Genomic DNA, 25746 nt, shown 5'->3' on the forward strand with positions numbered 1-25746 from the left:
AAAGGAAGTAAGTCGATGTTAGAATATGCTTAAACAGATCCAGCACAGCTCCATCAAACATCTCACTGATTAAGTCAAGCGTATCCTTAAGGGGCACTCTGGTGAACAGGGACACCACGTCAAAACTGACAAAGCAGACAAAGGGAACTCCACAGTCAAAATGCAGAAAGGTGACTATGACCTGAAGATCCGGCGACTTCTGGAAGACCCGGCTTACAAACCACTAGAACAGGATCCAACTGACAGGGTGGACAGAAAAACCAAGTCTCTGCTGAAGGAAACTGGCTGGCCTGAGAAAGTTATCAAACAACTGAAATCCAAGGCACCAGTCCCACCCAGACTCTATGGACTACCTAAAATCCACAAAGAGGGTGTACCACTACGACCCATTGTGAGCAATACTGGGGCAGCCACCTACCCAGCTGCTACATATCTCAAGAAAATGTTGGCACCATATGTGGGGAAGTGTGGGCACCATATGTGGGGAAGTGTGCACACCACATTCGCAACTCACAAGACTTTGTGGAACGTCTTAAAAACCTGCGTTTCTCAGATGCAGATTTAATGGTCAGTTTTGACGTGGTGTCCCTGTTCACCAGAGTGCCCCTTAAGGACACGCTTGACTTAATCAGTGAGAAGTTTGATGGAGCTGTGCTGGATCTGTTTAAGCATATTCTAACATCGACTTACTTCTTTTGTGGAGGTCAATTCTATGAACAGACTGAAGGGGTGGCGATGGGTAGCCCTTTGTCACCAGTAGTGGTCAACCTGTTTATGGAGAAGTTTGAGGACGAGGCTCTTACAACTGCCACTTACCAGCCAACATGCTTCCTGAGATACGTTGATGACACATTTGTCATTTGGCCACACAGTCACGAAAAACTGGAAGACTCCGTGGACCACCTGAACTCAAGGCATCCGAATATTAAATTCACCATGGAGCTAGAAAAGGATGGTCAGCTGCTGTTTCTGGATGTCCTGGTGAAGAAGAAGGCGGATGGCACCTTCAGCCACAGTGTGTACCGAAAGCCAACACACACAGATCTATACCTACAGGCCGACAGCTGCCACCACCCAGCACAAAAGGCCGGGGTGCTTAGAACACTCGTACACTGAGCCCAGACACTGTCTGACACTGACAGCCTGGCAGGGGAACTTAAACATCTTCAAAAAGTGTTTGCTAACAACGGATTCTCATCCAGGGACATCCGCAGAGCTCTACATCCCACCAGACGTCAGGATACACCGGAGAACGAGCAAGAAGAAGAAATCAAGAAACTGGCATTTTTATCGTATGCCGGACCTGTCTCTGCCAAGATCAGCAGAATACTAAGTAAACATAACATCAAGAGTGTCTTCTGCCCACCTAGCAAAATCAGGGCTTTACTTGGAACATTCAAAGATGACCTGGGCTTAAGGAAGCCTGGCTTTTACAATATTCCTTGTGAATGCGGTATGTCCTACATTGGCCAAACGACTAGAACGGTGGAAATCAGATGTAAGGAACACCAGGCTAAGGCATGCCACAAAATCATCAGTAGCAGAACACTGCCTAGAATTGGAACATTCCATGGATTATGAGAACACCAAGGTCATGATCCAGACCCCCAGGTTCTGGGATAGTGTCATCACTGAATCTATAGAGATAAAGATGGCACAAAACTTGATTAACCGGGAAGCAGGATACCAGCTAAGCACTGCATGGAACCCGGCATTTGAACTGCTGAAGCAATGCCGGAGAAAATATGTTTCCAACACCAACAACGAGCCTCAGACATCCGCACACTGCGGGCATGAACCAAGAAGGGAACACCAGGAGGCCACGACCGCAGTTGGAGACGGCCAGAGCGGGCGCGGACGGAATAGAGAACACCTAGAGCGGCAGGATAGCGCGGCTAGCGGGCGCGGACCGACTAGGGAACGGCAAACAGAACACCAGGCACCGGGCAGGCATAAATATGCGACCCGGTCCAGCAAGCAGCCAGTCTCAGGGAACACCTGATGAAGGCGTCAAGTAATGACGTCGAAATATCGTGTTTGGAAGACGCTGATATCCGGCAGAAAACCCGATTTCCACGAGTTGTCATCAAATCGCCGGGAAAGTTTAAGAAATTACAGGATAAATGATGTCTCTGAATATTTCCAATTAATGCGGAGCTTGAATTGTGGCCAGATTCATTGTTGTGATGCGGTAGTGTTGTGGACATGCTTCCACTATTTGCATGGAGATCCTGCGGAGATATCTAGATGGCGTGAGCATCTGGCGCAGCCACTGTGGCTGCAATCACTGGGTGGAAACTGGGTAGGACGCCACTGTGGGACACTCTCTGATGGGTGAGCCAGTGTCCCTATCTGATCTATAACTGCTCCTTTCAGAGGTACTGTTCCACGTCGGAATGCGGTTATTCATCGATCAACGTTTTACCTATCTGGAGAAAAGCAGAGATAGGCACCACACTCGGTTTGATGTGCATTGTGATGGGTGGGCTGAACATCAAGCTCTGTGGAGTTCTTTGTCTCGTCGCTATCATAGCAGATGGTGCCAGTTAGGTCACATCTACACCATAATTCTCAGCGGCAGTGTGATTGGGAGAACAGGCGCATCTTGAAGTGATGTTTTCGCCCTGGTCATGCAACAACGCACCAACTGCTTCGACTAGTCGAAGGGGGTTGTGCACGGCGCTGGCGTAGGTGTCTGTTAAAGAAGTAACTGCCGCTTTGGGGCTGCATCACTGGCCGGGATCTGGAGCGAACGGCGATGGGGACAATCGGACCTAACATGGCCCTCTTGTCCACATCTTGCACATGACCACGTTTGGCCATCATACATGAAGACGGCTCGCACAGATCCTATCAGCAGATAGGATACTACGTATTTGGACAGCTCGATCTTGATCTATCAGACACCATTTAACATGTGGTATGTTCTGAATGTCTGTCATTTTCCCGTGATATGGACCAGAAAGTTACTGTAGGGTCAGAAGGCTTCAACGACCACGTCTTGGGGCACCTCAAAAGGAGCTCAAACACTCGAAGCCAGAGTGGTCTCCACCTCCCCCCATGTAACCGTCAGACCGTTGAACTTTAGTTCGTGTGCGTATTGTCCAACTACGTCAGTGTATCCTGTCTTCATTATCATTTTAATGTAGACGATGCTGCCGGTGATAGAGGAGTGAATACCTATCACTTCTTGTGGTTCCAGGCACAGCTCGACGCAAATGAATAGTTCGGCTTCATAAGCGCCTATTCGTGGATTTTCGGCTTGGACTGTAACTCTAAGTGTCGCTCGGCGATAAGAGTGCGCCATGGGGTACAATATTCGACACGGAAGTTAGCAACTCTGTTAGTGGAGCGCTGTCCGGCGCGCAGAGCTGATTCGCGAGCGACCACGCCTGAAAGCCGACTGCCTCAGCCATTGAAACACGCTTCCTTCCCGACTCAAATTCCCTACACACCATTTCGCATTCCTAAAAGAATGTATCTTTTTTCGTTGAACAGTATTGATACATACATATACGATTGTCTGCTGTGTCTTCTTTTAGGGCGCAAAAAAATATACGTGACATGTCCGAAAGGACAGACACCTTACGTCACATAGCGACCATACAAATACTTATTCGAAGGTTTTGAATGTGTTTAGTCACATTTGGGCATTGACTTATTTCAGTCCTCAAATGCGGCTAAAGTGATCTGTGTTCCTTTGCGTTGACGTATTTACTTTCTTACGTGTCCACTTCCGTCAATTTTTGATAATGTTTGCAAGGACAGATCATGAGGACTTGACACGATAAGGATACATTTATTATGAATCTGCAGCACTGGTCCACAGTGTGGCAACATTCACCATAAACAAAAACCTTATTCACTTTTCTGTTTGTGGTAACATTGTGCAAGTCTGTGTAGGTTAACGAGAAACCTGTCTGATGCTGCACAGCAGAGCACGGACTCATGGGCTACAAACACACAGGTAAACACACAATCCATACCTTAGTTCCGTTTTTGCTAAATTTAGTACAGCATGGAATATTTTTGTGTGACCTCTTCTCCTTCAGTGAAGAATGGTTTGCGGTGCTGTTACTATCTTACTATTTCACCAACAGCCACACATGTTATATCTTCGAAGTCCTCCTCGGAAGCTCTACTATGAAGACACAAGGTAGGTGCCATTATTCGACTGTCTAAGGTTGAGCCAGATAGTAGGGGATTTTATCTCTATTTTCTTTCAAAAGTGTGGTGTGTGTACTGTAAGACCTTCGGTACACACACCATCAGATTATTTGACTTGTCGCTCTAACGAAGTAGGCGAGTGTCAGCAATATGTCTCGTGGTCTTATCGTGGCGTGTTTATCTTCTGCCATTAGGTCAGACGATAGAAATGCCACTTGCACACTTAGAGTAGCAGATTGACGGTGACCAAAATTGACAATCTGAAGTTCCTTTGGTCTTGGTAAGTTAACCTTATTCTCACATATCTCTGATACTTGACAAAGTGCCTATACATTTCTCTTCATGGGTATGTACAGGAATATGATAATCTTCTTAGGTGCGGACTGAAACTTGACTATAGACTGGTACAGACTAATGTAGACTGGTACAGACAAACGCAGACTGACTAATCGTAGGTCTGTAGACTCGTTCTAATAACTCGCGCGTTCAGGTATCACTGCACGAGTGTGATCCGCGAGGAGAAAAGGTTCTACGTTAGCAGCAATCTCATTGGCTTGCGTTACATATTAATACGCGGATCGGCGGAAGCAGAATTTGGTCCATCTCTAAGGCAGCGCCATCTCGTAGTGCGGAGATGGACGAGCGCAGCATCTGCGCTGTTGTGCTTAGTGGGGCGCGCTCTAGTGGGAAAGTTGCGTACGCGCTGACTACGCGGAACTATGTACACAACAAAAAGGTTTATTTCATTTTCTTTTTACAGTCAAACATTACGTGGTAGCTTCAGCTTCTCATCCAATGGTCTGGCATCAGCAAGTCAGCACCGTGGTGGGCAATCGTGATCACGTGCCTCACTTGTGTGCTGATGAGGTAATGCCGCTTAGGCGAAGCTGACCAGGCCACACTTCAAAACTTTCCATGCCTCCCCCGCGATTTTCTTGGGTCCTGACCAATCAGGACGGAGGAAACCGCGTGGCCGTGCTGGAGGTACCCTGCCAACCGTCGGTCGAAACGCTTCCTCTGCTGAGCGGCCTGTAGCTGTGAACATAATCTTCTCATCCCGGTGCTGCGGCGCCAGGGACTTTGTTTCTGTAGTTGCCACACCATTCAAACTTGTACAAATGGCAGAGACCACGTTTCTTTAACTTCGCCTAATTTTGCTGCGAACTATGTTTCGCCCACCACTACGTCTTGGTTCATCCTCGCCTAACCAGGCCTGACTCATGTTGCACATTTGAATTCACATCTGTTGGTTTTACTACCAATAAATGGCCTCATTTAAAAAAAAAAGGTGTCGGGATAATTTCTTCCAACACGTTCGCCCACCGCCTTAGCAGCTCCCAACAGGAGCCGTTCCTGCACAACCGCTATAAACGTTAAGAAGTACTAACATCAGAAAATTGACAACATTCTCCGGTATCACTTAACGAAAACCGAATCTCTCTGTATTTTCGCGTTCTTCATATATTTGGGATGGGTTGTCTTAACAGCCTCACCCCATACAAAGCTAAACAACCGCACTTTTCAGGATGGCCTTGTGGATCACCAGCAGTGTACTGGTCTCATCCATGCCAGCAGATCCGTTACTGCTGAACACCATTTCCGCTGAAACTTCCTGGCAAATTAAAAGTGTGTGCCGGACCGAGACTCGAACTCGGGACCTTTGCCTTTCGCGAGCAAGTGCTCTACTGGCGGAAGTAAAGCTGTGAGAACAGGGCGTGAGTCGTGCTTGGGTAGCTCAGTTGGTAGAGCACTTGCCCGCAAAAGGCAAAGGTCCCGAGTTCGAGTCTCAGTCCGGCACACAGTTTTAATCTGCCAGGAAGTTTCATGTCAGCGCAAACTCCACTGCAGAGTGAAAATCTCATTCTGGAATCATTTCTGCTGGTCATTTGATTGACTGTCAAGAAACGACAACTGTGACCCACACGTCGAAGTTTTAGGAGATCATAACCAAGGAATAAGTGGAGATACCACTGTCGTAGAACATGACCAGTCAGGATGATCGTTTCCCGCTGGATGTCACATGGAATCCTGGTTGTGGTGTTGTGTGCAAACGAAGTATATCTGCAGTTTTACCGAACGAAGAAGATAGATCTGGTATGGATAAGGCGAGCTTTGACCACAGAGGGCCCTCAGAGCAAAACTCAGACGTAAAGCACACATTGAGGTAACGCTTGCACAGCAACTTAAAAGTATGCCACACATGCGTTGATATACACAGAATGCATCTCATCTCAAAGGACAGTAAGTTACCAACATACGTCATTTCTCTAGAAATGTGTGTAACAAGTGTTTCTGCTTATTAATTTGACACTTATTTAATCACAATACTTGGAACAACATGTCAAATATAGAGCGTTGCATCGAGCAGCTGCCTCCTAAGCTCATCCCGCAAAATGTATTCCTGGTGTACAGAAGCAAGTCTATCTTGTGAAGATTACTCGACAGCGAACACAGCCTGTACTCACGCAGTGGGCGTATCTTTTTGGCCATGGAGTACTGCGGCGTGCCGTTGGGCCCGTAGCGTGTGAGGTTCCTCTGGAAGGCGTACTTGGGCCCTGGACCCAGGCGCCACACCGCCCTCTTCAGCGCCTTCCGCATGGTGTATGCGGGCATCCGATGTTTGGTGACGTCATGGTTGTCGTAGCCCACCAGCGGCGGCAGCCCGTAAGCGTTCGGCGCCGGCCCTGCAACAGTGAGGTTCAGGCTCGCTGGAAGCATTTTCAGCTCTACGAGCACAGTTTGACTGCGTACATGATCCCTAACGGAGAGACTGCAACAGACTGCCATGCCTTTGGCTCCCATCGTAAAATCTATACAGAGTGTCTGGGTTAAGCATACAAAAATGTAAAATGTAATAATTCGAGATGTAACTGAGATACAGGGTATCCAGAAAAGGACTCCTTGATTTCAAAATTAAATATCTCGAAAACAAAGATCGATAGAGGAATGCAGTAAACGGCATGTTTATTGTGAAAGCTGTAAGAAGTCTATACAGCAGTTTGAAAAAATAAATAAATGTCTGCAGAATGATCTTGGGTGGACTCCACCTATTATTCTGATTACACACTTTTGTGCAATAAATGCTTTATTCCTCAGTGATGAATTACCCCAAAATATGATGCCATACGGAAGCAATGAGTGAAAATAGGTGTAGTGATCTAATTTACTAAGATGTTTATCACCAAAATTTGCAATGACCCTTATTGCATAAGTAGCTGAACTCAAACGTTTCAGCAGATCATCAATGTGTTTCTTCCAATTTAATCTCTCATCAATGGACACACCTAAAAATTTGGAATATTCTGCCTTAGCTATATGCTTCTGATTAAGGTCTATATTTATTAATGGCGTCATACCATTCAGTGTACGGAACTGTATGTACCGTGTCTTATCAAAATTCAGTGAGAGTCCGTTTACAAGGAACCACTTAGTAATTTTCTGAAAGACAGTATTGACAATTTCATCACTTAATTCTTGTTTTTCAGGTGTGATTACTATACTTTTATCATCAACAAAGAGAACTAACTTTGCCTCTTCATGAATATTGAAACGTGAAAGGAGGTTAGCGTACCGAAGAAAGAGATTAAAACCATGTACTCCATTGAACAGCGCGTTTTTCTGGTGCTAGAGTACCACAGGTTAGAAGAGAGTCCTACGGCAACAAGGCGAAGTTATCAAGCACGATTTAATGTTCCAAAAGGACCCGATCTGAAAACCATTCGTACGCTCTCCGCAAAATTTCAACGAACAGGCAGCGTAACTGATGATCTAGTGGGGCATGTTGGCCGCAAGCAAACCGCAGTTACGCCTGAAAATATCGCCACAGTTTCTGGAATTATTCAGCGAAATCAAATGTCATAGTCCGTAGAATTGCATCTGAGCCTGGTTTGAAGCGTTCCAGCACGCAGAAAATACCGAGAAAGAGCCTACACATGTTTCCATTCAAAATTCAAACGCACCAGGCCATACCCATACGAGCTATGCAACAAAGGGTTGCCATTGCCAATCAGATGCTCACAATGATTGATAGTGAAGGATTTGATGTTGGCTGCATCTGGTTTACAGATGAAGCACACATCCACCTGAATGGATACGTGAATAAGCAGAACTGACGATTTTGGGGTTCCGAAAAGCCATATTGGTATGAAGCGAAACCCCTGTTATCTCCTAAAGTTACTGTGTGTGCTGCAGTGTGCAGCAGAGGCATTATTGGCCCTTTTTTCATTCGAGAAACGGTCACTGGTGCACGTTACGTTGCAATTTTGAAACAATTTGTCGCCACACAGCAAGCGTTAGAGGATCGACCAGGTACGGATGGTTTATGCAAGAGGGAGCCCGACCACATCGGACCGAACAAAGTGTTTCGCTTTCTTGAGGAATACTTCGGGAATCGAGTAATTGCTTTGGAATATCCTAAATTTACTGGTGCAGGCATGGATTGGCCTCCATATTTTCCGGATTTGACTCCCTATGACTTTTTTTTTGTGGGGCACAGTGAAAGACATGGTCTACCCGAAGCATCCCGCCACACTGGACGACCTTGAATCGGCGATCTCTGTGGCATGTGAATCCATTTCGGTTGAGACACTACGAAATGTGATGGCGAATTTGGCCACCTCTGTAGTGCCAATGATCAACATTTTGAAAACATTGTGATGTGCAATTGTGTTTGCAAAGATTGTTTTCATACGATTATTTCACTTACGTATGCTGATATGAGCTGTACAGCGTACAGCGCCATCTGTTAACAGCTTTTGTAACTATTATTTCAAACTGCTTAAAAACTTCTTACAGCTTTCACAATAAACATACCGTTCACTGCATTCCCCTATCGATTTTTTTCGAGATATTTAATTTTGAAATCAGGGAGCCCTTTTCTGGACACCCTGTACGTATTGGTGGTCTGCTTCTACAAGTATAGTAACTCAAAATGTTCCTGCGTTTGCTTGCTGCAGCTGGTGCCGCGTGCGTATGCGTGTAAGGACCTTGTTAACCTAAACGCGCGTCAGTAGCCATGTGCATTCCACAGTAGAAGGTGTTCCGTGTGCTTTCTCCCGCGGAGCTTAAGTCTGTTAACCGGTACAACGTCGTTGTTTTCGGTGTGGGTGCGGGCTGGGACCAACTGACGATATTAACATTTACGTAATTATTAAGAAATGGGACAAGGCGCTTCGAGAAACTGGGAGTTTACTTTCGATGCCGGGTCACAACGCCAAGCATGCAGTTCCAGGGGGGTGCTGTTGAGTTAATTCGTACGTCCTTCCAGCGGAGCCGTCATTAAGTCAATCCTACAAGCAGGTAGGCAGTTACAGGTACCTTGTGTGCATGTACAAGATGTCTTCCATAAAAAGTTGCGCATACGGGCGTACAAACTGCAGCTTCGTCACAAAAATCAAACCTGAGAGCAGACCACGATGGAAAGCATTCGGAGAGAGAATTCTGGTAAAAATGGATGAAAATGTAGACAGATCGGAGCTCTGTTCTGTGTCACAACTTCCTACTAACGTGATATTTCAACAAGATGACACACCATGCCATTTTGCGAACATTGCGAGACATTTTTTGCATCACGAGTTCCTAGATCGCTGGACCGGGAGATGTAGTCCGATTGCTTGGCTTCGTTAAGCACAGACATTACGCCACTTGACTTTTTTTTCCGTGAAGGTTTATCCAGCATCAAGTGTGTAGGACACCAGTTCGTGATCTACCAGATTTGCGCCATCGCATTCGCGCAGCTATCGCAAATGTTATACCTGTAATGCTAGAGAACACTTGGAGAAAAGTAGAATACAGATCAGATGTATGTCAGGCCGCGCTGGTAGTGGGCATATAGAGGTGTATTAGGACTGTAAATAAATAAATAAATAAATAAATAAATAAAATAAATCAAAAAACGTTTTGAGTTACCATACTTGTAGAACCATACCGCCAGTAAATATCTTAATCTCTTCTCAACTTATTATATGTTTAACTCGATCACACTCTTTGTTACGCTACTATTGTGGAACCCACAACCCTCTACCGAATGCCAGTTGAAGGTTCACTATCTAAAAAAATGTGTGAATTCCTAGGAGACCAAAGTGCTGAGATCATCGGTCCCTGGATTTACACACTATTTAATCTAAGTTATACTAAGAACAACATATACACCCATGCCTGAGGGAGGACTCGAACCTCCGGCGGGAGGGACCGCGCAATCCGTGACATGGTGCCTCTAACCGCGCGGCCACTCCGCGCGGCCGTCTAAACGGCTCACAGGGACAACAAAAATTTGATTTTAAATATTCTACGTAATTACCCATAACTTAATCATAGCTAACACTTGGTTCAAGAATCATGAAAGAAGGTTATATACACTCCTGGAAATGGAAAAAAGAACACATTGACATCGGTGTGTCAGACCCACCATACTTGCTCCGGACACTGCGAGAGGGCTGTACAAGCAATGATCACACGCACGGCACAGCGGACACACCAGGAACCGCGGTGTTGGCCGTCGAATGGCGCTAGCTGCGCAGCATTTGTCCACCGCCGCCGTCAGTGTCAGCCAGTTTGCCGTGGCATACGGAGCTCCATCGCAGTCTTTAACACTGGTAGCATGCCGCGACAGCGTGGACGTGAACCGTATGTACAGTTGACGGACTTTGAACGAGGGCGTATAATGGGCATGCGGGAGGCTGGGTGGACGTACCGCTGAATTGCTCAACACGTGGGGCGTGAGGTCTCCACAGTACATCGATGTTGTCGCCAGTGGTCGGCGGAAGGTGCACGTGCCCGTCGACATGGGACCGAACCGCAGCGACGCACGGATGCACGCCAAGACCGTAGGATCATACGCAATGCCGTAGAGGACCGCACCGCCACTTCCCAGCAAATTAGGGACACTGTTGCTCCTGGGGTATCGGCGAGGACCATTCGCAACCGTCTCCATGAAACTGGGCAACGGTCCCACACACCGTTAGGCCGTCTTCCGCTCACGCCCCAATCAGGACTGCATATGACCGAGGCACACAGGGCCAACACCCGGCATCATGGTGTGGGGAGCGATCTCCTACACTGGCCGTACACCTCTGGTGATTGTCGAGGGGACACTGAATAGTGCATGGTACATCCAAACCGTCATCGAACCCATCGTTCTACCATTCCTAGACCGGCAAGGGAACTTGCTGTTCCAACAGGACAATGCACGTCTGCATGTATCCCGTGCCACCCAACGTGCTCTAGAAGGTGTAAGTCAACTACCCTGGCCAGCAAGATCTCCGGATCTGTCCCCCATTGAGCATGTTTGGGACTGGATGAAGCGTCGTCTCACGCGGTCTGCACGTCCAGCACGAACGCTGGTCCAACTGAGGCGCCAGGTGGAAATGGCATGGCAAGCCGTTCCACAGGACTACATCCAGCATCTCTACGATCGTCTCCATGGGAGAATAGCAGCCTGCATTGCTGCGAAAGGTGGATATACACTGTACTAGTGCCGACATTGTGCATGCTCTGTTGCCTGTGTCTATGTGCCTGTGGTTCTGTCAGTGTGATCATGTGATGTATCTGACCCCAGGAATGTGTCAATAAAGTTTCCCCTTCCTGGGACAATGAATTCAAGGTGTTCTTATTTCAATTTCCAGGAGTGTACATGGAAGAATCCTGGAGATACTAGAAGGTGTCAGATAGATTATATAATGGTAAGACAGGGATTTTGGATCCAGGTTTTAAATTGTAAGACATTTCCAGGGGCAGATGTGGACTCTGACCACAATCTATTCATTATGAACTGTAGATTAAAACTGAAGAAACTGCAAACAGGTGGGAATTTAAGGAGATGGGATTTGGATAAACGGAAAAAACCAGAGGTTGTACAGAGTTTCAGGGAGAGCATAAGAGAACAACTGACAGGAAAGGGGGAAAGAAGTACAGTAGAAGAAGAATGGGTAGCTCTGAGGGATGAAGTAGTGAAGGCAGCAGAGGATCAAGTAGGTAAAACGATGAGGGCTAGTAGAACTCCTTGGGTAACAGAAGAAATATTGAATTTAATTGATGAAAGGAGAAAATATAAAAATGCAGTAAATGAAGCAGGGAAAAAGGAATACAGACGTCTCAAAAATGAGATAGACAGGAAGTGCAAATTGGCTAAGCAGGCATGGCTAGAGGACAAATGTAAGGATGTAGAGGCTTATCTCACTAGGGGTAAGATAGATACTGCTTACAGGAAAATTAAAGAGACCTTTGGACAAAAGAGAACCACTTTTATGAATATCAAGAGCTCAGATGGAAACCCAATTTAAAGCAAAGAAGGAAAAGCAGAAAGGTGGAAGGAGTATATAGAGGGTCTATACAAGGGCGAGGTACTTGACGACAATATTATGGAAATAGAAGAAGATGTAGATGAAGATGAAATGGGAGATACGATACTGCGTGATGAGTTTGACAGAGCACTGAAAGACCTGAGTCGAAACAAGGCCCCGGGAGTAGACAACATTCCATTAGAACTACTGACAGCCTTGGGAGAGCCAGTCCTGACGAAACTCTACCATCTGGAGACAGGCGAAATACCCTCAGACTTCAAGAAGAATACAATAATTCCAATCCCAAAGAAAGCAGGTGTTGACAGATGTGAAAATTACCGAACTATCAGTTTAATAAGCCACAGATGCAAAATACTAACGTGAATTCTTTACAGACGAATGGAAAAACTGGTGGAAGCCGACCGCGGGGAAGATCACTTTGGATTCCGTAGAAATGTTGGAACACGTGAGGCAATACTGACCTTACGACTTATCTTAGTAGAAAGACTTATCTTGTAGACTTAGAGAAAGCTTTTGACAATGTTGACTGGAATACTCTCTTTCAAATTCTAAAGGTGGCAGGGGTTAAATACAGGGAGGAAAGGCTATTTACAATGTGTACAGAAACCAGATGGCAGTTAAGAGTCGAGAGACATGAAAGGGAAGCAGTGGTTGGGAAGGGAGTAAGACAGGGTTGTAGCCTCTCCCCGATGTTATTCAATCTGTATAATGAGCAAGCAGTAAAGGAAACAAAAGAAAAATTCAGAGTAGATATTAAAACCCAGGGAGAAAAAATAAAAACTTTGAGGTTCGCTTATGACATTGTAATTCTGTCAGAGACAGCAAAGGACCTGGAAGAGCAGTTGAACGGGATGGACAGTGTCTTGAAAGGAGGATATAAGACGAACATCAGCAAAAGCAAAATGAGGATAATGGAATGCAGTCGAAGTAAGTTGGGTGATGCTGAGGGAATTAGATTAGGAAATGAGACACTTAAAGTAGTAAAGGAGTTTTTCTGTTTGGGGAGCAAAATAACTGATGATAGTCGAAGTAGAGAAGATATAAAATGTAGACTGGCAATGGCATGGAAAGCGTTTCTGAAGAAGAGAAATTTGTTAACATGGAGTATAGATTTAAGTGTAAGGAAGTCGTTTCTGAAAGTATTTGTATGGAGTGTAGCCATGTATGGGAGTGAAACATGGTCGATAAATTGTTTGGACAAGAAGAGAATAGAAGCTTTCGAAATGTGGTGCTACAGACGAATGGTGAAGATTAGATGGGTAGATCACATAACTAATGATGAAGTAGTAAATTGAATTGGGGAGAAGAGGAGTATGTGGCACAACTTGACTAGAAGAACGGATAGGTTGGTAGGGCATATTATGAGGCATCAAGGGATCACCAATTTAGTATTGGAGGGCAGCGTGGAGGGTAAAAATCGTAGAGGGAGATCAAGAGATGAATACACTAAGCAGATTCAGAAGGATGTGGGTTGCAGTAAGTACTGGGAGATGAAGAAGCTTCCACAGGATAGGGTAGCATGGAGAGTTGCATCAAACGAGTCTCAGGACTGAAGACCACAACAACAACAACGTAATTACCGACCGAATTTAAGAATTTAAAATACTGTCATAATCCACTCATTAAGATGTATAATCTAATATGAAAAGTATAACGCAGAAAGACAATCTTTACATTTAGAGCTCTATGTTTGTCTTCAGGCAGTGTAACTGACGGCGCACAAATATCATGTCTTTATTCATCCAGTATTTAAGAATGACAGCACTTAGCAACTTCCAAAAACATTTTGCATATAATTTCAAATCTTTAAGAAACCTTATCTTGCTGAAATCCCTGACGAAATGATAACAGGAAAAAAAAATTATCCTTACTAGATTTTCGCTGTTCAAGCAGTAAAACTCAGTATCAGCAATGAAGATTTAATTTATTACGTATTTGCTACGGACTCTATTAGCAATGTGCCTGAAAAAGTATATCATTCTACGACACATAGTTCAGGAGATATGACGCGGTAGGCATTTAGATGGGTGAAAATCTAGCTTCAGCTAAAAATGGCGATCAGTAAAACTTGAACATCAGGTATGACGTTTTAATTTATAACTTCTTTACTACCAACTCTATTCGAAACACATTTTTCAAACAGTATCTACTTATATCACCTAAATGTACCTGCAAAATTATGTCACTGTACGACACATACAGTGTGGTTGGAAACAGTGTGGAAGGCTTGTAAGGGAGTTGCTTGGTAGGCTGCGATAAGAAAGAATTGTTAAGGAAAAAAATTCGATGCGTTTTACTGTTTCCGAGTTAATCACACTTTAAGTGAGACAATCAGGCCAATAAACTGCAAATTCAAACTACACACCAAGGACGGTGTAGTTTTGTGTCGTTTCTTCGTTTTGAAGAACAGAGCCACACAAAAATTGGACATCGGACCGCAGTAAGGATCGAGTCCAAGACAAAGTATGAGCACTGTCGTTCGCTATCATCTACTCTAAGAAAAACTGACGCAAACTGTATGTGATGGTCCGTTTGTATTAGTGTGCGCAACTGCCTGATAGGTCTACTTCAACACTAATTAACTCGAAAATGATGCAACGTATCGAATTTTTTTCTTAATAATTATTTCTCAGCACAGCCTACCCTGCAACACCCTTACAAGCTTTATGGACTGTTTCTGACCACCCTGTAGTTCAGGAGTTTGATGTCATAAACATTTATATGTATAAAAACCTTGTTTTTGCTTATGATGGAGAGCAAATGACACAGACGATATTCTTCCAGTGTTTAATAATAGAGCACTTGGCGACTTCCAACAGACTTTAAGCACAACTGCAAACCATTTCTAAACTATTTCTCGCTTACGTGCTTAACGTCAAATGTTTAACACATCAATCCCTTTGTAAGGTAATCAGACATCTGAAGCTGTTTTGTACGTGGTAGTTCGATTCTGCAAAGAATCTGGGGGGGGGGGGGGGGTCTGGTTACATACTATTTCAGCTAATTTTGGTTATACACGACTTACAGTTCTGACAGTACCGCAATTTTATGGGTCATTTGATATTAGGTAAACCACATATGTTTATTTGTATGAACATCTGTGAGGGAATCCTCCTTACACTTCCAGTTATCTGCTTCACGTACACACAACATTATGCTAACATTTATTGAAAGGCATGGGTAAATGTAGTTTCTGGAGACATCTACATCTACATTGACATCCATATTCTGCACATCAATGATAAGCACATGGTACAGAACTGTTCCCATATATCGCATATTAGAATTTCTTGTCGTTCCTACATGTCTTGAGCGTGCGAAGAATAACTGCTTAGCTTTCTACGTGCGCGGTTTAATTACTCTAATCTCGCCTTTGCTTTCCGTAAGAGAACGATCCGTAAGGGGGCTTCTAATACATTTCTAGAGTATTCACTGAATATTGGTTCTTGGGATAGGGAGAGAAAAGCTTCTGTCTGCGAATCAGCACGGATATAGGCAGCATCGCTCGTACGAAACTCAACTCGTCCTTTTCTCACATGATATTCTGAAAAACCATGGATGGGGGGAGAGGGCAAATTCCATACTCCTTGATTTCCGTAAAGTGTTTGACAAAGTGTCACACAGGTGACTCATGACGAAGGTACAAGTATGTAGATTAGGTTCCAAGGTATGTGAGTGGCCCGAAGACTTCTTAACCTGTGGTAGCGCCTATGAAACTCGCAAGAGCGGGCGCGTGCGGCACTGACTGCTCCCTCCAGAAAATCAAATTTTCGCTCATGTAGCAGCCCTGTTTTCGATGTAATGTAGGTAAAATCATTAGAAACAGATCGCGATATCGAACTGAATTAATTATATAGTTGATTTTTGAGCATATTACAGTCTTTCAATATAATGTAGTTTTTCAATGTAAATTGGAAATTGTTCCTCAATAAATTATAAAATATCAAACGCAAGTAACTAAAGTGAAAATATATTTCGTTGTCTGTGGTAACATAACCTTTTGCAAGAAAGAACGTACACCTTTTGAATACAGCCAATTTCTACATCTACATCTACATGATTACTCCGCAGTTCACATTTAAGTGCTTGGCAGAGGGTTCATCGAACCACAATCATACTATCTCTCTACCATTCCACTCCCGAACAACGCGCGGGAAAAACGAACACCTAAACCTTTCTGTTCGAGCTCTGATCTCTCTTATTTTATTTTGATGATCATTCCTACCTATGTATATTTTCGCATTCGGAAGAGAAAGTTGGTGACTGAAATTTCGTAAATAGATCTCGCCGCGACGAAAAAGTCTTTGCTTTAATGACTTCCACCTCAATTCGCGTATTATATCTGCCACACTCTCTCCCCTATTACGTGATCATACAAAACGAGCTGCCCTTTTTTGCACCCTTTCGATGTCCTCCGTCAATCCCACCCGGCAAGGATCCCACACCGCGCAGCAATATTCTAACAGAGGACGAACGAGTGTAGTGTAAGCTGTCTCTTTAGTGGACTTGTTGCATCTTCTAAGTGTCCTGCCAACGGAACGCAACCTTTGGTTCGCCTTCTCCACGATATTATCTATGTGGTCTTTCCAACTGAAGTTGTTCGTAATTTTAACACCCAGGTACTTAGTTGAATTGATAACCTTGAGATTTGTACTATTTATCGAGTGATCGGATTCCAACGGATTTCTTTTGGAACTCATGTGGATCACCTCATACGTTTCGTTATTTAGCGTCAACTGTTCCCTGCCACACCATACAGCAATCTTTTCTAACCCGCTTTGCAACTTATATTGGTCTTCGGATGACCTTACTAGACGGTAAATTACAGCATCATCTGCGAACAACCTAGGAGATTATAAATCAAATCTATAACAAAATATGACCAGAATTTGACAAGCAAAAAAGTAGATAGCGGCTTACGCTGAGAACATTATCAGAATAAACAACATTGAGCAAGAGTACAGTAACTGAATAGACCAGTACCGGTCAGAACATAATTTGCAGGTTCGTAAGGTTTTCTGTCTTGAAAATCGAGATAAATAGAAAACATTAGAATGCAGGATTTTCAAACGTGTTACAATCTTTCCACGTTGCAATATGTCGTGAGTGTTTCTTACAAAGAAACTGATTAGAATCATTACATATGATAGTTGTACGATTACACTTTTTTCCTCCACATAGATAACATGGTCCATTTCTTTTTGCAGCGTCTGGGGCTGCAATTGGTTGGGGTTCAAAAATGTTTAAATGTGTGTGAAATCTTATGGGACTTAACTGCTAAGGTCATCAGTCCCTAAGCTTACACACTACTTAACCTAAATTATCTTAAGGACAAACACACACACCCGTGCCCGAGGAAGGACTCGAACCTCCGCCGGGACCAGCCGCATAGTCCATGACTGCAGCGCCTAGACCGCTCGGATAATTCCGCGCGGCTTTGGCTGGGGTAGCTCGCGGTATTTTACAAGAAACAGTCGGATACATTTTCGAAGTGTGCACATCTGAGTCGTCCTTTTCAAATGCGCCTCTAAAAATTCGAGCGCTAATTCACTGAGAAAGTCGCGACGGCGTATCGTGGATTCGGGGTTATTTTAGAGAAACACCACTTGTGAATTTATGCCAGCCAGGTCCAAAACACTGAAAAAAGTCCTTAGAGGCCATCTCTTTGTTTGCCGTGCAGTTGAGTAAGCAACGCACATTTTATCGACTGTATCGCCACTTCCCTTGGTGAAATTACAATCAGTGTTGACCACTGGTTTACCCGTCATTTCATCGGTAACTTTTTGCGGTCTTGCATAGTCGGTAGGAGTACTCATTCCCTTCGCTTGGCCTGGATGGAAACAAGTGTTTTGTCGTACTAAAATCCATAAGGACTTGAACCGATTTCCCGTGATTTTGAGATAAATTCGGGAGGGATTTCTCTTTTGTTGGCTTTGAGGGTACCAATGACAGTCAATCCTTTGTTAAAAAGGATATCAACTGATGGCACACTAGTGTAGTAGCTGTCCATTGTAGTGTTCCTGTTGAACTTTGAATATCTTGAGAAAGTCTACGAATTACATCGTAGGGTTTATGTGATACATCCCTAGGACCTGGCCTTTGCTTTCCACAGTACACCTCGAAATTTGATGTATAACATGTTTTACTGTCACATATTGCATAATATTTCAGTCCATATTTGGCTGGTTTGCTAGGCATATACTGGACAAAACCACATCTACCTCTAAACGCGAACAGCATCTCATCAATTATTGTAAATTCACCATGACCAATTATTCCTACAGCTGGCCAAAAATCTGTTATAAATATTGTCAGTCTTTTCTCTCTCCACTCTTGTACACACATAATCAAACCTCTTTGATCGAAGCAAGAATAGGAAGCGCTTGTAACTGCATGTCGCCCTTGTGATCATCATACCTGTTCCATCATCTTTCCATTGCTCTCTGCAGTTCGCACGATTCCCCTTCTTCACTCCAACTAGGAATAAAAGACCCAAAATACCCATAATCCCATCCCGTGTAGTGTCCTTACAGTCCCGATCTCCGGAGTATTTTAATTCGTCCCTTTTGTTAGCAATAAAAGCGTTGGTACAGTCTACAATTGTATCAATAATGTCAAGGCCTATGAATTTGAGGAATGCATCATTGGGTTTCGGAGTATCACTGCAAATCCGCTTTGGGCTGGGAAAATGTTGATGATATTCTTCGTTGGTACTCTTGAAGCAGCTTTCACTAGGGGTTTGCTGCACCAAATAGTTTCCTTGTCTTGTCCGATGATCATCAATTTCCATTTTATCTGCTTCCTCTTCAGAAACCTCTGAACTGCTATCACTCTCAGTTACTTCCACGACTTCTTCTTCATCCTCAACATCTGAGCCGTCTATGTCTTCTTCACTATCCTGTGTCGCTTCTTGAAACCGCCTCTTCTCGTCAGCGTCCAACTGCTCAATAAGTTGCCTCATCTCCTCATCGGAAGTGTCACGTATCACCCTAGATACAACATACGACGATGCAGTCTGATAGATATAGATAGGTAAATATAAATAGTAGGTGCAATTATCATAAGTAGGTATTTGCATTACACTGCTGATATGAATGTAGCGGTGTATGGATAGATGGAATAGCTAATCTATCATTACCAGCCAGGGGACTGCTGACAGATCAAATCAGTCCAGTTTTAGTAGCCGAGAAGAGCGAACGTGCTAACGTTTTCCCGCCTGCAGCGCTAGCACGCTCGCCTTGTTTACTTCCTCTGGCCGATCCAAATGTGACGCCGTAGCTTGACAAGATCATGGCGAATCAATACAGGAAATAAACTGTGAAATTCTCATTTAGAAACGACTTTACTAGATCAAAAGCACTCGATGTCGAGCGCTTGTTAAAGGAGGAGACCAAGATCCAGACTGACGACATCGTCGGCATCCACTTTTCGATCGAAAGTAATATGGACTTATTAACGACGCTACATTCGACAACGTTCTTCGAGAGACGAAACAAGGACCCCGATTCCGCCACTTTGACGGAAATGTTGGCATACGTCATGGCGGCTCTCCGAGCCTACAGTACGGTACAAGAACACGTGGCAGAAAAGTGGACCAAATTTAAAACGTATTCAATCCTCGATGGAGTACGCCAGGTGTGCACTGAACTATGGCGACACGTACCATCATACTTCCAGATAAGAAGCTGCTGGGCCATAGTAATTTATTACGGTCAGCCTAAAACGTGTTCCAAACACGGCAAGGAAGGTCACCTATGTTCTGAGTGTCTTCAGCATTAGATCACACAACCTCCACTACAGGACGTGGCGTCTCCACCAATTGGACAATCATCCCAGTAACTTATGCGGCGGCACTCAAGACATCTGCGTCTGTTCAAACACAACACACCGACGTTGCAGTACCAAAAACGCGGACTAACGCCTGGTTGGTCAGTCAGCCTGGCCAGTAGCAGACCTCCGTACAAAGCCATCGATACCACTGAACACAGCAGGTACCACCGACAGCAGGATAGCTATCGATGCACTTATTGTACCGACAGAAGCCTTTTTGCCAGAAAGGCGTGAATCAATGCTGTCGCCCAACACGGCAGGCCACGCACCAAAAAATGTTCACTGAAATGTCAAAAGCGAAGCTGCAGAACCATGTCGGAAGAGGGCAGCTCCCAGTCACCGAAGGAAGAAAAATTGATGCTGCAGGACGCCGACCAAAGGCTGACACCATGGCCACTGACTCCACTCCCGCAGAACGGACGGCGGGGCAGGCGCCGTCCATCTTCCAGTCCTCTGCAGCGAACAATGATCAACACGAAGGTTTCAGTGCAGGCTGTGAAGGAACTCCGTCCCTTCCTACCAATCACTACAACCTTATGAAACATGAACAGACTTCCGCCCCCATAGCGTGGGCTGAGGACACCGAGACCGAGCAGAACCCCGATCCGGGTCCTGCTGAGTGCCGCCAGAACATCCAGTCGGAACCACAGGGAGGGCTGCAGTCGGCGGCGTGTGACGTCACTTGCTATGTCCGATTCTCTCCACCATCATCGTGGATAACTCTGCCCAACCATCGCACCTCACGCTTACCGCTTGGCATCGATGAATGTCAACATGGTTAGCTCTCCTGCCAAGATCCAGTTCCCGAGAGAAACAATGCGGGCCACAGGAGCCGACTTTGCAGTGTACATGATGCCTGGTGGTACGACAGAAAGCGACGTGCCGATTTTAGTGCATGGCGATATCGAAGCCATCGACATCATATATCTCCCCTCCGCTCGAGGAGTAGCGGCCACGACACTCGGCACCCGATTCATTAATCCTTACGCACCATTGTGCACCACCAAACATTGCAAATGGGTTAGGTTCTATCCGCTGACATCGTCTCCCTTTTGCTAGGACGGTTTCAACACAGTGTGATTTTAATTGCATCCTCCATCCAAAGAACCAAATTCTGCACTACGCGCCTTGTCCAGAAGTGAGTATAGGTGATTCATGATCTTCACTTTTGCACACATGGGATAAGATACACAGCGAAAGTTCTGGACACACGCATCTTATCAGTTGTTCAGCGAGCCGACTGGATCGTATATATGTGTAACAATGTCTTAGGGAGTTTCCACAGAACCATGGCCTCTGGCCTTCTCTGATCACAGTGCCTGTACCTCCACGATGCATCTCCATTCTTAACAAGTCTGGCATAGCAACGGCCTTTGAAAGATAGATTTAACGCACTTTCAGGACCCGGACTGCCGTTGGCAGGTCGCCATAACGTGGGCCAATTGTGGATAATGTCACACCCGATATCTCTTGACATGGGCGTGATGGCTCCTCTGCACCAAACCAGCAATGCGCAAGATACTTACCCTGTTTGGCAAAGACGCATCTGTGTGGCACTGGCAGACCCTGAACTCTTACTACGCGGCTCTCAGAGACCTCGACGCTCTATCCTCATTGCCATACAAACATCGAGAACGACACCGAATGAAATCTCACATGCCATCATTGACGAAGCAGCAATTAGAAGGCGCTGTAGTCTGCTCGTGACGACACGACTGAACGGTTACAGAAGTACCAACCAGGCACCGCATTGTGGCGAACATGTTCCGACACTGCGGACAGTTGATTACACGCCCTTTGACGCGAGACGGTTGCTCTTGTACTACCCAAGCAACCACAATAAAAGGAAAAGAACAGTAAATAACGAGGCTACAGGGGAAGCAGGTGATACACACTACCGACATGGCAACAGTGGCGGCATTGATGGAGGCAGTCTCGCTTGAGGAGATGGGATAAGCCTTGGATGTAAGTGCAGTCAATAAGTCTCCAAGGCCCGATGGATTACCAGTCGACTTTTACAGGACCTTCCGTGGCATTAGGGTGCCTCGCTCGGTTACCATGTTCCGAGAACTCACGTCCCCGAACTGAACTGTACCGCCTGCGTTAGTCGAAGGACTTCTCATACTGGCACGTAAGCCAGCGGGAGGGCAGTCAGTCAGTGACTACTGGCCACTTACAATTTTGAGCACCAACTACAAGATTTTCGCAACGATTTTGGCAGGCCGCATTAAGAAGACATTGCCGATGATCCTTGCCCCGGAACATACGTCACAGTGGGAAGATGCCAACATCCAAAAGGCCACCGGCAGCTGCAGGTACTAAATAGCGATCGCCTCGGCTTGCGGCATGACAGCGGTGAATGTCTCCATCGATTTGTATCGGACCTTCGATGGAGTGCCCTGTAACTATCTTCTACACGTGATGGATCGTATGGATTTTCCCCCAGGGCTCATCGACACTTTGTGGCGCCTTCTGGTAGCTGCCAGCTCTCACGTCCACGTAAGAGATGGACGGTGGGCCAGATACCCATTACGAAGTCGCTAGGACAAGGTTAACTCCTTTTTACCTACCTTTATGCAGTCGCACTCGAACCACTCTTCGGGGGTTTGAGAACAGGCTGTCTGGTATCACCCTGTGAGACATCAGCTTCTGCTATAAGGCGTACGCCGACGACCTGCTACTGCTGGTTCGAAGCTGCAATGAAGCATACTAAACTGGATCGATTTGTATGTACAGGCTGTGGGCAGTCTTCTGAACATCAACAAGTCGGCAGTGCTGCATACTGGACGCAGTCTCGGGATGGACGCTGTCGGCCCCCTCCTGCCAGTTACTGTACTGAGACATTTAGGAATCACGTTTAGGAAGAATGCGAGTGGAATAGCCGTAGATAACTATCGATTGTTACTACATATTGTAGGCGTGATTGTGCGCCAGGACGTCTGGAAACCTAGAAGTCGCTCGATCGAATTACGGTCAGACCACGGAAATTTTACCTTCGTTTTAATCTGGCCTTCATCCGTCAACGAAGTGAGGAGTCATCAGGAACGGCACATGTTTCTGATTCCACGTTAAACTGTTTGTCCCCTTTCCCCTGTTGGATATCTTCTGGGACACGCAAGTCGCCTAAGTGGCGTCCAATAGAGAGACTTACGCCCAGCCATTGTTCACACGATACTCTTCTTCTTATCATTATTACTGAATAAATTATATACTTCACATGTTTGTGTTAGCTGTGATGTAACGAAATGTCCATGGGCTCTTGTTACCACAGTTCTGCGCTCGAGTTATATTTGCGATACTTTGCAAGACAAAGCAATACACTAATCACTAGTTGTGTTCCATGAACTGGTTGGAATATTACCGTTCAGGCCACAAGCCCATCCACATGGGCACGCCCTCATGCAACCAACAGAAAACTATCCTGTGTTGAAGCTAGCTTGTAAGTTGTAGAACTCCCCCGCATTTTGTGGACTCCTTGTTTTCATGTTATTTTATTCTCCGAAAGTTAGCTGTGAAATATAGAAATTGATACAAGTAAAACGTAATTGCTCGTACTAACTTTTTTTTTGGAGGGGTGGAGGGTTATGAGCCCATTGGCTGGCCACTTCCCTGTTCAGTGCCTGTTCATTTCTCTCCACATCCAAGAGATCTTTCTCCGTAGTATGTACGGAAAACAATGTTGCTAAAAATTGTTGAGGCTTTTATATCCATTTGTTGTCGTCTCAGGGTACACGGCCGACGTTTATTTACTGATTTTTGTTACGTTTGCCAACATGAGTTGCTGGTACTGTTAACGATTCACCCTCCGCCACTAGCAAATGGTACAACAACATTATTATAAGCAATTATTTAACACCTAAAGAGCTAGCATTATATGAGAAATATAATTTTCACTCTGATTTATTGTTGCCGAAGTTGGCCTTCTGCCAGTAATATGTCATTTATAACGCATGCTGCTCAGTGTGTCGTGGAGTAGTTGACCATGATAAAAAACAGCTCAGACTTCCAAAAATGAATTGGGCCTGGTATTTTGCACGGAACACATTTGCTATAGTCGTCACCACTTTTTATAGAAGCTGTATTTTTAAGTCAACGGAATGTTTGTTGTTTACATTGCGAACGTGTTTTTGTTTCACGTTTGGTTCACTGGGAACCTATATGGTGAACCAGTGATTTCACGAATAAATGGAACTTGTGAACCAGCAACTCCGAAGGTAGCAAGTGAGAGCGAAATAACAAGTTAAACTGTGTCTGAGTGTTGTCTGTCCCCTGAATATTGGAGGTGGACGTGACAAGGGCGACAGATGGGGCTCGTAACCCGACGCCAGCCGTTGAATTTTTATCAATGAAGCGAGGCCTACGTAGCTGTGTGGTGTAGTTCTGTAAGAAGAACACATTAGGAACTTTACGAGCCTACAGACGTGTGTAGGGATAAGGGATGTCATCCCCACAAAAATTCGTAGTAAAAGCTCCACATGGAATTATTTAAGCGAAACGACACTTGGTGCCATAATCGTAGTTTGGCATACCACGATGGGGATATATAGGATTAGTTTCTTTTAAAAGTAATCTTTTAATAGCTTAAACCACCAACAGAAAGAAAGCTAAGCTAAGACAACATTAGCAGAGCAAAAACTGCATGTATAACACAAAACGTAATATGACATAATTTATAGAACAGTTATCTGAGCCAACGGCGCAGAGATTTTGGATTGCGTACAAGCAACATAACAGATTGTCATAAGCAGTATCAGTAGTAGTGCTACATACTTTACATGTTTTTATGGGATCGTGCTGTAAGGAGAATAAAAGAAGTACCCACTTTTTGGCAGCAGTGTACCGTTGTCACGAATAAAATGGAAATAGTGAGCTATCAACACGCACTGTGATAGAAAATGCACCTCCACTGTGCATTAGACGTCAGTGTCCGACTCAGAAACCAGGGTGGTTAATTAAAATGTTATGTGGCATTATAATTTTTGCTCATATTTATATGTTGCCAGGCCTGAAAATAGTTACACGAATGCAGCGCCATGTAGTGATTGTTCGCGAATTGTTTTAGTTCAGTGGTCTGACTGAGTGAAAGCAAACAACAGTGCCGAGACTTTCAAAGCGGTTGTCCAAATATGCAAGATGAAGATCGGAGTGGTAGGTCCAACATCAAGACATATGAAATCTTGTAACAATTGAACGAAAAACTGCGACCTGAGCGGTGGTTCACGATTAATGCTTTGGCTAATGAATTTCCTCGAGTTGGACGCTTTGCTATTTATAGGAATGTCACGGAACTCAAAGATTATGTGCGAGATGGGCACCAAAAATTCTTACCAGGATCTAGATTCAGTATTTTTGTTGGGATCGTATCGACCATCCACTCTACAAAGGTAGCACCCAGCCAGTATTATAGCCGAGTGGCTAAAGGGCCAGGAACGTAAACGCCATTAAAAAA

The 25746-nt window shown here is 44.8% G+C and overlaps 1 protein-coding gene across 1 annotated transcript in view; it reads right to left on the reverse strand.

Annotated features, from left to right (window-relative positions):
• Positions 1-25746, reverse strand: part of LOC126365796 (outer dense fiber protein 3-like) — a 52628-nt gene that overhangs the window by 20967 nt on the left and 5915 nt on the right. The window contains exon 2 of the mRNA XM_050008378.1: positions 6633-6851. Within this exon, the coding sequence (XP_049864335.1) occupies positions 6633-6851 (219 nt within the window). The remainder of the gene's footprint in view (positions 1-6632; positions 6852-25746) is intronic.

The sequence above is a fragment of the Schistocerca gregaria genome, chromosome 4 (assembly GCF_023897955.1).
Source record: "Schistocerca gregaria isolate iqSchGreg1 chromosome 4, iqSchGreg1.2, whole genome shotgun sequence".
NCBI lineage: Eukaryota > Metazoa > Arthropoda > Insecta > Orthoptera > Acrididae > Schistocerca > Schistocerca gregaria.